At 57.9% G+C, this 13,020-nt stretch overlaps 1 protein-coding gene across 6 annotated transcripts in view; it reads left to right on the plus strand.

Annotated features, from left to right (window-relative positions):
- The window catches only part of ATP2B3 (ATPase plasma membrane Ca2+ transporting 3), a 41,905-nt gene that overhangs the window by 28,339 nt on the left and 546 nt on the right, over positions 1–13,020 (plus strand). The window contains exon 20 of one of the 6 annotated variants that reach the window (XM_042974204.1): positions 2,642–2,728. The exons of 4 other annotated variants lie outside the window; for them this stretch is intronic. In XM_042974204.1, the coding sequence (XP_042830138.1) occupies positions 2,642–2,728 (87 nt within the window). Of the gene's footprint in view, positions 1–2,641; positions 2,868–13,020 lie in introns of those variants that run through there. One more of the 6 variants, XM_042974209.1, reaches the window with a different exon arrangement.

Raw genomic sequence — 13,020 nt, forward strand, 5'->3', positions numbered from 1 at the left:
CCAGGTCTGTGGCTCATTCCCCCTTGCGCCCCAAGCCCCTAAGCCAGCGCGGCCAGGCAAGAATGTCTTAGGCCCCGGGTGCGCTGCGGAGCCTGGAGCCTGACACCCGTGAGCCCGAGGTGGTGGCCATTCTTCTGGCAGCTGGGACAGCCCCTGCCCAGTCTGAGGCATGGGGGGGGGGGCGCTCAGTGGTGCCCGACCCGTGTGTGTCTGTGCCTTCCATGCGCCTGTGGGCTCTGAGTCCTGCCACCGCTTCCCGGCCGGTCGAGCGGGTCTCCTCAGTCAGAGCCCGGGAGTCACTGCCCAAGTAGACACTGGCCAGTCAGGTCCCTACTTCAAACATGATGCAATGGGGGGGGGGGGGGGCGCCCAGAGAGAAGGGACTTGCCCAAGGTCACCCAGTGACAGCGTCCCTCCCCCGATCCCCTAGCATATTCCATGTCCTTTCCAGAGAGCCCCTCACTGCTCCACAGGATCATCCCCTTGTCACATCCGATTCACCACCCTCCTCAAGAATGCTGAGCCAATCGGCCAGTTGAGCTAACTTTTTAAGAGCATCTGTTCTTTTTGATTCAAAATACCTGCTTGAAGGACAGACATAAAGCGCCCCAGCGTGTAGGTGCCCGCAGCCAAGGGAGACGTGCCTAGATTTCTGGATTTTGCAAACAACGGAGCTGCAGGGTTTGGGGGCCAGCACAGCTTTGCTAAGTGAAGGCATTTTGTAACCTGCTACCTGCTCTCACCGCCATTCCATACTAACATATTACTGCACCAGACAGGGGGGTCATTCCGGCATCAAAAAGAGTCCTTGAAACCCAGAACACGGAGCTTCTCGAAGCACTCATGGCGTGGTCCATTTCACATTCCATTATAAACCAACGAGAAGCTTCAGCAGCAACTGGGTTTTGGGGGGCGGGGGGGGGCAATTGTGAGGTATTTTGATTGACACCGTCATCCCATCCGGACACCGTGAGGAGAGGGGTCCAATCAGAGGCAGAAAAGGCATCTTTTCCTTGCCTCGTCGCCCTGGCTGCAGTTAAGAGTGCATCACATCACAGGCCATCTTCCTTCAGGTCATCGGGGCACACTAGACACACTGCGCCAGCCCCCTGTGGCCACTCAGTGTGCGTTACGCACGGGTCTCAGCCCTGGCAGTGAGGTCGCCCTGCTCACGAGCGGGGTGTGTTGGGGGCAGGGGGTGTGGGGGAGGAGGGAGCTCGGGGGCAGAGTATGGGACAAAAGTCTTTTTCCACCGCGCGTGTAGGGATTGAAATGATGCACGTCTTCATGTGCGAGCACTCAAGCTGCCTTCTTCCCAGAAGCCTGGCCCCGTGTCAGACTCCCTGCCGAGTCTAGGGGCCACCACAAAGCCACCGCAGGGCTTGGGTGTGGCACAGGGCCGCCTACTCTGGGCCCAGAGTAGACAGCCAGTGGGCTCCAGGCTCCAGGACTACACATTTGCTTTGCCGCTCACGTCATCCAGTGAACTGTATGGCACTTTCCAGAAATCAGATCCACCTTCTAAGGCCAAAGATCTGCACACACACCCATCTCCTCACCCCACCCCACCCCACCCCCAGAAGGCATTCCCAAAGGGGCAACCAAAGGTGTGCCACGTTGGCCTGCCCTCCCAGAACGTAGGCACACGGTCTCCGGATGGGGAAACATTCACTGTGGCCACTCAGTCACAGGTCTCAGGTCTGAGTCACCCCCAGGCCCGCTAGCCGGTCAGAGATGGGGGTCCGGAAGTCAGAAGACACTAGGACTCCTAGTGAGTTCACCCCATGGTTGTCATTTCCCATAGACCCACGTCCCTTTTGACCCCTAGGAAGCCTAGAGGGAGGGGGCTGCAAATAAAAGCCATCTCTGCTCCCGGGACACTCCAGTCTCTTTGCTCTCCCTCCTGCCGGGCCTGTGGCTCTGCAGAAAGGAGTCTGATAAAAGAAAGCAAGTGCTTTTGCATTTTAAATCCTTTCCTTTCACGGAGGCTCCCCCAGGGGCACCCGCCTCCATCACTCTGAAGAGATTGAGCCTCCGGGCAGGGCAGGGCAGGGCAGGGCAGGGCAGAGAAGCAGTACGCGTCTGTTGCTTAGAGCAATGTAAACAAAGGGCGTTCGGGGAAGGCCCGTCCCGGCACCAACCACGAGCACTGCCACAGGGAGCCTTGTCCTAACGGGAGCGGGGAGTGGAGCGAGTCCTACCCCTCAGGTATACCGGGGCGGAAAAGGGGGTGGAGAACCAGTGATCTGGGATCTCAAAGGACTGCCAGACCCAGGTATTTGTTGACAAGTGGCTCGCAAAGAGCGGCTGGTGACCGCGAGTGGCTCTTTCTGCAAAGGCTTGCTGCGTGCCACCACCACCACCCCCCCCCCCCCCCCGCCCTCCCGGTCTTCTGAGTGCTAATCATTTGCTCAGCAAACCCTCTCTCGGTGGAGGACTCGGAGGCTGGCCCCAGCCGTGACCACGTGACCACGGCCCCGTCCGAAGCGCTGTCAGCCCCAAGGGGGCGGGGCGGCCTAGATGCTGTCTCCTGTCACCATTCGTGTACCCAGCGTGGCCCCTGCCCTCACCCAACCCCACCCCCGTGCGGTAGCCGGGACCGCAGTGCAAGCCAAACTTTATCTCATTTTCTCTCCCACAGATGGAGGTAGTGAGTACCTTCAAGAGAAGCGGTTCATTTCAGGGTGCTGTGCGCCGGCGGTCTTCAGTCCTCAGCCAGCTCCATGACGTAACCAATCTTTCTACCCCTACTCACGTAATTCTCTCTGCTGCCAATCCCACCAGTGCCGCTGGGAGTGAGTCTTGAGTCCCCTTTTCTCTCATAAATGGCATCTCTGGGGGAGCAAAAGCCTCCCCAACTCTTCTTCTCTTTTTTCCCCGTCCAGTCCTTTCCGCCCAGACGGTGTGTGTCTCCAAAGCCATATCCTCTTATGAAATGTACTGAATCCATGGCCCTGCCGGACCTTCTGTTCTTTGCCTTGTTTGGTTGTTCGCTGTTCGTTCCTCCTGTCGTTGGTTTGCTTTTCTTGAACTTGTCTGCATCTGCCAATGGTTCTTCACGAACTTGGGCCGCTTCTGGTGGCGTCCGGTGGCAGGATGGGGCCTTGGTCGGTGTTCTGCGGGGCAGCCAAAGGGAGGCTCGGGACCGCCTCGCAGGGCCGCAGGGGGAGGCGAGTGCCTTTCCGGCATCGTTCGCAACAGAATAATCCGGCCCACCTACTTGGGACTAAACTGACAGCTTCCAGAACTCTCCCGGAGGTGGTTTCCAAAGGCAGTGCACCTGAGGTGGGCTTCGGGAGGCCGCTGTCACGTGTCCCCAGGTGGGCTCAATGGTGGCCGACTGCTTCTGCTCGGGTGTTACCTGCCCTGTAGGCCTTGGCCCTGAGCCGCCCGTATGCGAGGTGTCTGAGGGGTTCCTCAAACAGGAGTCATCCTCACACCCCCAGCCCGCACTCTGCCACGTGTCCCTTTTGTTCCCAAGGCACCTTTGCTCTTTCCAAACAGGCGTCAGGATTGGAAGGTCTTAACATGGTCTGGTCCACATTCTCTCTCCTCCTTCCTCCCAGAAGCCGGGACAGGTAGATTCCTTCCTACATGTTCCAGTGAAACGTTCCCACCATGCTAGTCACGTTTTCAAGAGAACCCAGGGGCTGTCGTAAAGAGAGAGAAACTTCCGTGTTTGCTCGTATCTTTTTACAAAGACAAAGGGAAAGCTCTTAGAACCCACCGCCCCATGGTTTCCCTAATGAGAGAGAATGCAGGGAACGTCCCTGCTCCCGGCCACGGCCACCTGCTTTTGTAACAGACTCGACATCTCAAAAACCAAGCAGTAAACTTTCAAGTATGGGCCCAGAGCCCTTGCTGGGATGGTTCGTTGCTACCTCTTTCCTTTCCTTCCAGTGAAACCCGGCAACTCTCACCTCCGTGAACACATCACTTCCCCACAGACGGGAGCTGTTAACCGTGCCTTTTTCCCTCACCAGACTCTGGCATTTTTCTTTTTGCTTGATTTCTTCTCTTTGCCTTTTGCCTTTTGTCTTGTCTTTTCTCTTTTTTTCTTTTTGCATTTTCTTCGCTTTTTTTTTTTTTTAGGAACTGGTTAGAGGTCCCCAGTGGGGGGGCATCCCTCCTCTTGCTCAAACTGTCGTTTCAGGCCACTCTGCCCTTTAAGGAAGGGATGTGGGCCGCACCAGACCCCACTGGACCATGTGGTCCCCTTCGGAAACAGCACGTACATGTGCGTGCACGCACACACCCCACCCCCAAACCACAGGCCACACACACCTCCGGTTCCCTTGCACACTCACTGGGCCCCCCACCTGGGCCACAGACATTGGCCAACAGCCATCACAGACAGGCTGGAAAGCTCCAGCCTTGTCCCAGAAGGGTCTCACCACCAGTCCACCCAGACAAGTCTCCACGGGGCTCAGCTACCTCCAGTCAACTGAGGACAGAAACGGTACTCAGCCTCCCGGGGGCACGCCAGCTAGGGCCAGACTAGGACAGCGCACGTTCTTCCTGGAAATGAAGGGACAAGAGGGGGCATGGTCTGCCGAAGGGGCACATACTGACCTGCCCCTGTCCCTCCCTCACCCGTGACTTTTTTCCACGTGTTTCTTTGCCATCTCTGTCTGTACTTCCTCTCTGTCTGTCTGTCTGTCCGTCCATCTGTCTGTTGACTTGAGGCAGGGGAGGCAGCCGACACAGCCCCCACTCCTCACGCCCCTCGGGCCTTCTCCACACCTCTGGCCTTGTTCCGCTCCAGGGCCAGCCCGGGCCTCCCCTCCAGGATCCTGGCGAGGCCTGCTGTCTCTTGGCTCCCTCTGGATTCCTTGGGCTTCCTCCCTGGTGGGAGCCTCTTTCTCTCCTCTTCCTAGCACCTTCCTTCCTTCTGCAGCCATCTGTCACCCCCGTCTTCCCACCTCTGGGAGCCCAGCAGTGCCTGGTAAGAACAGTGCGAAAGACACCACCCCTCCCCCTGGTCCTGAGCTACTCCAGGGGCATCTAACTAGTGCCTGTCTGAGGAGGGTGCTGGTGTGATAGCAAGGGGATCCCAATGTCCCAGCCCATCCCAGTTGAGCAGCAGCACCTCAGAAAGGACCCCACTGTGGAGGAAGATGCTGGTTGGAGGACCAGGCAACACCAGGGGACATGCCTGCTTCTGGAAGCCACCAACCAACACCACCTCCTGCCATCACCACTGCGTGGCAGATTGGTTTGGAACTCTCTGAGGGCCTAGAGAAACCATTAAACCCAGCACCCTCATTGTGCAAATCAGGGAAAGGCCCGGTGGTGGCGGCGGCGAAAAAAGTGACTAGACGCAGGTCCCCACCCTCTCTTGGAACTCACCGGAAGGAAGGCAAGGCACAGACCACAGCAGAGCCCCTAGCCGAGCATTGTAGAAGGTGCTGTGGGCGCAGGCCACAGGGTTTTCCTGAGCAGAACCCCAGCTCTGATGGGACATCTATCACCCACCGCCCGGCCAGCCTGGCCCTTATCCCACATGCTGGAGCAAGGCCTCTGGTCTGACAGCACTTCCACTGAGAACCTGAGGCCCTCCGGGCCTTAGACGGCCCAGTGCAGGTTGTGTACAAGGAGCCCGAGGGCCACAGTGATAGGTGACGGCGCTCACCGACACGGGTCCCAGCACCTGGCACCCAGGCCAGAGGCGGCCAGAGAATGTCCCCGGGGCCAGAGGGAAAGGAGAGTCCCTAGAGGGGTGACCAGGGAGAGTTAGAGACGCAGAGACCCTCGGAGTTCAGCACACCCACAGCCTCACCTCCTCAACCTTCTAGCCGACCTCTGACCCCACCCCCCCCAGGCTTCCCGCACCCAGCCGCCCTCCCTGAGCCACACACAATACTCATTCTCAACCTGGGGTGTGGCATCTGCCCTCCATGGCGTCCACCTCATCTCACGGGACCTCAGCCGTGGCCTGGAGGCCAGCCCCTGTGAGTGGCTCCAGAAAGCGCATCCGTTAATAACCGCTTTCGGTCTTAAGGAAACCAGCCGGGAGGGAAATCCTATCCCCTGCTGGGATGCCAGTCACCCCGGCTCCTCCCCGCTCACACACTAATGCCAGAGGCTTGGCGTCACACCCTGGCTGCGTGTGAGGGTCCAAGCCATGGCCCCAGATGGTATATGGGGTTCACCCACGTTTACTACTCAGCAACAAGCCGGGTGCCAGACGGCTGCCTCCAGGTGTGAGCGGAGACACGGACACACCCCAGCCGCCCCCCCCACCCCGCCACCTCCCCAGCCACACTTTCCAAAGCCTGTCCCCTGCAGCAGCACTGGGTCTCTATACTCGAACGTTTATTGCTACAGTGCTTCACGATACGGCTCCTGACCCAACCGGGCGGAAGGCGCGGAGGTGGGCAGTGAGTTTGGTCACATGTGGCCTTGAAGAGCTCCCTCAGGTCTCTTTAGTTCGGATGAACCTAGCCTGAAAGAGATCATAGCAGTTGCTTTATTTTAATTGCCTTTGCAACATGAAAGCCTTGCATCCAACTTGGCAATGCTGATGCCGGGTAAGCCCCCACGATTTCCTTGCACACGCCCTTCTGGGGCCTGAGGAATCCAGCCAGCCCCATAGAGGAAGGAGCCCCGCAAAGCGAGCGCAGCCTCGTCTGCTGGAGTTTGCTCCTTTCTCAGGCAGTCCGTCCATTTCAAGCCAAGTCTCTCTCTCCCCTTGGGTTTCTGGGGACAGTGTACTGGCATTTCTTCTCAGCTATTTGACAGTGTTGTTTCCACACTAGGACTGGTATCACCCTGTCCTGCACGAGCCCTTCCTGCAAGCATGGGCCCCACCCCAGGGAAGGACCTTCCAGGCAATTCTTACAGTACGAGCCAGCTCGCAGCCCAAGGCAGACCCCGGGACCCCTGCTCCTGGGCCCTCCCCAGTGGGCACTTCCAGGCCGACTCCCAGGGCTGGGGGCTAGGGCCCAGGGAGCTCAAGAGACTTCTTTGAGGCCCTGCACCTGGCCACGGCCAGGATGAGAGGCAAGGTCCACCACCCGAAAGGCCGGGGACCCACCGTACCTGGGTCACCTCAGTGCCACGGCTTGTTGACATCGGCAGCGTGAATGTGGACTCTCCCAGTCCTGGGCACAGATGCACGCACACAGGATGGGAGGTGACCTTCACGAAAGTTGCCAGCCGCTAGCATATCTGACTTGCCCACATACACAGAGCCCTGCCTTTGGTTTGGGGTTCGATCCATCAGTGGGAGGGCCAGCTCTGGAGTTCAAGTTTCTTAATTCCTTGGTGAGGAGAGGGAACCTTCCTCTTCAACTGTGGGTATGTCGCCCCACACCTCTTTGTGTCGCTTTCAAGTCACGATTCACCCTCATGCCTGCAGGGATGGTTTGGGACCTGGGAACCCCAAAGTACTTGGAAAGCAGTTCCCCTGGCTCTCCCCAGCTGCTCTGCTCAGAGTTTGCCATAAACCCAGAGCTTGAATGCCAGGAGAGCAGAAAGTCCCCTCCCTCCCACAGAAGGTTCTGGATTAGTGGCTGGCACAGAGACAGGCATGTCCATCAAGCATGTGGCGGGCAGGGGGTGGGCGGGAGGGCTTTGCAGGAGCCGCAGTGAGACAGAAGTGGAGGGCGGAGAGCATGAGGACCCCTCCCCATCTGGGGACTGCTTGTCCTACAGCACAGAGGAGAAAAGGCCAGAAGGTTGTCAAACGCAGTTTCTGTTGTTACTGTTGTCATCATCGTTCTGGAGCCTTGCTTTTGTTTTTCTCTTCTCTTCTTTTCTTTTCATTCCCTTTGTGCATTTCTTTAATGGGTCGGGTGCTCCCTCAGGCCTCCCCTTGCCTCCCAGTGTTCGCATCCCTACTCTGCCCCCATCACCACCTGCATTGCAAACTTGAGCGATTGAAGGTCAAAACAAAAGCGGAGTCCATCCACTTTGCCCCACTTTCAGCCTTGACCTTCAGCCCCTCTGCTCGCACCCCAAGCATCCATAGTGCTGTTGCAGAGTCTGACATAAGCATCCCTTCTGCTTTGGCTCTATGTGGCTGGCGTGGCGCTGTGAGTTTGGGCCATCACCCGCCCTGTCCCCACTAGTGGAGCTCATGGTTCAGGTGAAGGCAGGCCAGCGCTCACACGTCGGGGCGGGCGGTGGACAGCAAGGAACAAACAGAGAAGTAAGCTTATGCTAAGTGTCCGGGACAGCTTCTAGAAGGATGTATGTGTGAGCCAGGTTGTGAATAAAGAGAAAAAGCCAGCACAGGACAGTCTGGCAGAACAGTCTAGGCAGGCGAAAGGGCAGGTGTAACGTTGCCGGAGAAGACTTTCGGCAGAGTTGCCCATTCACTGAGCCCTTGCTGGGTGCAGGCGCTGTGCTGGGTGCTGGGAGCTGGGGAGCTCGGTGAATCAGACGGAGCCCTGTCTTCAGGGGGCTACGGCAAGGAGACGGAGGGTGAGGGGGAGCCTTGAGGCTCAGTGGGGAAGAGCTTGTGCACCGGCCCTGAGGCAGGGGTGTGCCAGTGTTCTTCCCGGAAGAGCCAAGAAGCTGAGGCTGGCAAAGAAGGATGAGAAAGCAAACGGCCCGAGGCAGGCCCTGACTTTGCAGGAGGTGCGGCTACAGAAGGGTTTAGACCAGTGGAGGATGTGACTTGTTCGGGCTCTTATTTGAAAAGATTGCTTGGGCTGCCATGCAGAGAATAGACAGTAGAGGTCAAGGGCACTGGCAGGAAGACCAGGGAGGAGGCGTGGGGCAGGTGAAGCTAAAGTAGCAGCCGGAGCCCACAGTCTGGAGATAGGGACGCGGCACTCATTAGAAGACAGATGGAACTTAGGGCCACGGCAGATTCGAGCACCTGGGAAGTGTGCGGGTGTAGATGAAGAGAAAAGGTCCCAAGATGAGCCCTGGGGCCCCCAGATGTGAGGGGGGTGGGGGCGGACGGAGACCCTGCACACCCGTACCCAGCCAGGAAGCGGGGATGCGGCATGGGGAGCGCTGGGTGCCCAGCTGGGGAGGTACCTGGGGAGCAGGGGGTGAGGCGAGAAGCGGCCATTGCCAGCATCTAGAGGGGACCGCGGCGCCAAGACAGGGTCTCTTTTAAGAGAGACAAATGAGTACGCTAGGCGAGGGAGGAGGCAACATCCGTGAGTGGGTGCAGGGCCCGGGGCGGGGTACCCAGGCAGTGCAGGAGCAAGCCGGCTGGCTCTCCGATGTCAGGAAATCGGCGGGGGGTGGGGGGAGCACGGCGGGTCTCGGTTGGGGTGAGACAGGAAGGTACGAAGAGCCCTCCAGCTCCAGCCCGACCTGATCCCCCTCGGCCTTCCCAGGCACCTTGGCTGTAGCCCTAGGAGTCAAGTTTACTGGAAAGTGCTTTCATGTCTTTTACTTTCAGATTAGCCCTCAGCAAAATGGAGTTTCGGGGGGTTCAGTTCAGTGAATTCCCACACTGCACGGAGTGGACCCAGAGCAGCTCCTTCACCTGCTGTGATGCTCGGAGTCCCGACACCAGCCAGGCTGGGAGGGCAGGGCCTGACTCAATAGTCGGAGAGGAGGGAGGCTGCAAGGCACCCCGGGGATGTCAGCCACACAGGCAAGAGCCAGGGAGAGATCAAGAGACCAGGCAGTCGGAGTCTCGCCCCTGGGGGCTTGAGTCCCAAGGGGCCCCCAGGGCCCTGCAGGTGTGGCAACAGCAGTGGAGGTAGGGGGGCCTCCGCCGTGAAGGGGTTGGGAGACTGGGGGCCATGGGCCATGCTGCTGTAGGACGCTGGGGTCGGGGGTCGGGGGTCGAGGTGCCTCTGTGGTTTCGCAGGAGCCCGGCACTAGAACCGGAAGACCAGGGCTGACGGGGCCAAGGCCGAGGGCCCTCCTGAGCCTCCTTCAGTCCGGTAGAGCCCTCGGCCATCCCAGGGGAGGTGGAGCAGTGCATGCTGGGAAGGGGTGCACGCTGGCCGCAGCCATAGGCGGAGGTGGTTCAAAGGGGAGATACGGTGTCACTGCAGCGTGTGGGCTGTCGGTGGCACTGACAGCCTTGAGGGCGGCAAGGTCCCCTTGGGAGTGGTAGAGATGGAGAGGCGACCTGATGGTCCCAGGTCGGGAGAGTAGCCTGAGGCGGCCTGAGGGGAAGGGCACCGTTTCCGCTCAGCCGTGGTCGCTCTTGGTGGGCGGTCCTGAATTCGGCTGTGGGGATGTGGTCAAGCCCCCGTGGGTGAGCTTGGGTCTCTAGGGCAGGCCTCTCTTCGACACTGCTGGCTGTCACCAAACCAGTGTCCCAGGAAGTGACTGTGTTCTTCAGTGTTGGGTGGCCTGAAAACACCCCATCGTAACACCAATACCAGTGACTTGTTGACAGCCCAGGGTGGGAATGTGGGGAAGTGGGACCTGTAGGAAGGCCAGAAGAGACTCGGGCGGCCAGGAGCCCCAAGAGCCCCAACCGTGAGTTTGCGCCAGCGGCCCTGGCACCCCCTGTTGGTGATTGAGTGACTGCTCGAGTCCGCACTCTGTTGATAGGCGGCAAACAAGGCTAGGGACAAGACAGTCATTAAAGTGAGTCTGGTTATACCTGGGAGGAGCTCCCTGAAGGAACATTCCAGAGCTGCAGAAGCTGAAGAGGGAAGGGCTGGCTGCCCTTTTTGGGCAGAGACGATGGAGTTCAGCCAGGTGCAGGGAGACCTGGGATGGGTCTCAGCAGGGCTCTGGCCTGATCACTTGACCCAGATCCAAATGAGGGGAGGAGCTCAGCTAGAGGAAAGGGTGTAGCCCAGGTCATCAGATCATTGCAGGAAAACTTACCACAAAGGCCCCCAGGGTCAAGGGCAGTGGGATCCAGCTTACCCTCCTTTCTCCACCACTGCCAGGTAGCCACAGTAATCGTCCCGGTAGCTCTCCCATAGTTCTGGCACTAGGAAAGGCCCAAATAATGAGTCCACATCTGCCGTGACTCCAAAAACTGAATTCTATTTCTTTTTATTAAAAATGTCAAATGATGCTCACCTCAATTTCTGTGTTAGCCCTTTCTCAGGAGCCAGTCTGGGGGAACTAAGGAACTGAGTGCAAGTAGTTGGCCATCTGTAATCCAAAAGATGTGACTTCACCAAATTCAAAGAAAATCCTAACCTGACTTAAGATCTGGAGTTAGAAAATTCCAATTTTACGGAGCTCTTTGGCTGATTATTTTTGCACTCAAATGACTGAGATTCAACTGGTTTAAATTGATTTAAATTGTGCTTGGCCAAGCAGTGACAGTCCTGGGTTCCAGACGCTGGAGGGTTGAAGGAGACTCATTGTCAGCGCTGTGATTCATGGTCTAAACTAGGGGGCAGCAAACTTCTCCTACAAAGGACCTTAGAGTAATTATTTTTACTTTGCAAGCCAGGTCTCTGTCGCCACTACCCAACTCTGTCCTATGATCTTGAAGACCCCCACGAACCATGCAGAAATGAATGGGCGTGGTTGTGTGCCAGTAAAATTGTATTTATAAACCCAAGCCGAGGGCCAGGGTTAGCCCCTGGGCCCCAGTTTGCCAACACCTCGTCTAAACCAAGAAAACCAAATCCTAGAACCTTTGACCTGGAAATGACGTTACAACCGATGTTGTGTCCAGCCACTCACATAGGAAGGAGCTGGCTTCCCCATCTCAGCACAAGGCCAGCTGGCTCACGCGGGGCCCTGCAGAGGCCTTCCCTCTGCCCAACAGAGGTCGACTCTGGCTTCTAGAACCCAGAGGGAGCCCAGGGTGGGGGGCCAGGGTGGGAACAAAGAGAGGCAGCAGCTCTGTGAGGATATTTGAGCACACATCTAAGTGCAGGTGGGACTGAAGAGACGACGGGGTAATTCTGGGAGCACGAGCCTGTAGGAGGTGGCTGAGCCCAGCTGGGGCCGAGGGCCACGGTAGCCAGGGATCAGGGCATTGTGGGATGTGCTTCCCTGCGGGGAGTTATGCTGATCTGAGGTCTGCAAATGCCAGTGGAGCAGCCAGGAACAAGGGCAGGAGACGCACAGGCAGAAGTCCTTGAAGGGAAACGACCACCCAATCAGCCACAGGCCAGGAGGGTTGTAAGGAGGCTTGAGGAACCATCTTGGTGGGTCAGGGCCTCCCAGCAGGATAGGCTTGGTGGGTGCAAATTCAAAGCGGGGCCATTTTCAGTCTTGGATGCCTCCAGATGGGAGACCGGCAGGCTCTCGCGCCTGGAGCTCTGAGGAGACGCCGGGGCCACAGTCTCTGATTGTAGCCAGATGAGTCCCCGGCGAAGAGGTGGGCCTGGGCGTTTGAATAGAGGGGAGGAGGACAGGTGCCAGTCCGGGGCTCTCGGGCACCATGGGACAGAGGAAGGAGAAGTGGAGGAGACAGGGCCAGAGCAGTCAGGGAGGTAGGAGGGTCACGCGGTGGCAATGTCAGGGAAACCAGGAGGGCTTTCCAGGAAGCAGGGCAGTCAGCTGTGTTGAGTGGCCCCAAGATGGAGACACAAAAGTAGCCAGTGCGCTTAGCAGCAGGAAGACTGATGGCCACGTGGGTCTGGGCACGGTTCGTGCTGGTTACAGTTACGAGAGCTGGTGGGAGAGAGGAAGAGATCTATAGAGAAGCTGGGGAGGGTGACCCATTTGAGGAAGGCTGGCAATGTGACCATAGGCTGGGGACTTTCTCTTACCAGAAAGTTCTTGAGACTTTCTGGTAAGAGAAAGTGGGAAGTCCACTCTCTACCATTCTCCCTTTTTCAAATCATCTTTTTGTTCTACCAAGTTGGAATTCAGATTTGGCAGAGGGCCCGGGGGCCACCTAAGCCAGTCCTGCCCGCTCCTGGAGCTGGGAAAGGGGGGGTAACAGCTAAGAGTCCCAGGCATTTACCACTCGTGAGTTCCAAAATATGTGCACAGGTCAGCCTAGAGAAAGCTACTGCCCTTTGTCCCGCATATGGATCAGTTGATGAGACATAGCCCCAAACCTGAACACCCTTACTGCAACCACACAGAGCTGCCCGTTGTTCCATTCCAATGGATGGCCATTTGTCAGCGGTGACCTTGTGCTATTGGTGTGGGTGGAATTTGCCAGCA

This window comes from Panthera tigris, chromosome X (genome assembly GCF_018350195.1).
Source record: "Panthera tigris isolate Pti1 chromosome X, P.tigris_Pti1_mat1.1, whole genome shotgun sequence".
Lineage (NCBI taxonomy): Eukaryota > Metazoa > Chordata > Mammalia > Carnivora > Felidae > Panthera > Panthera tigris.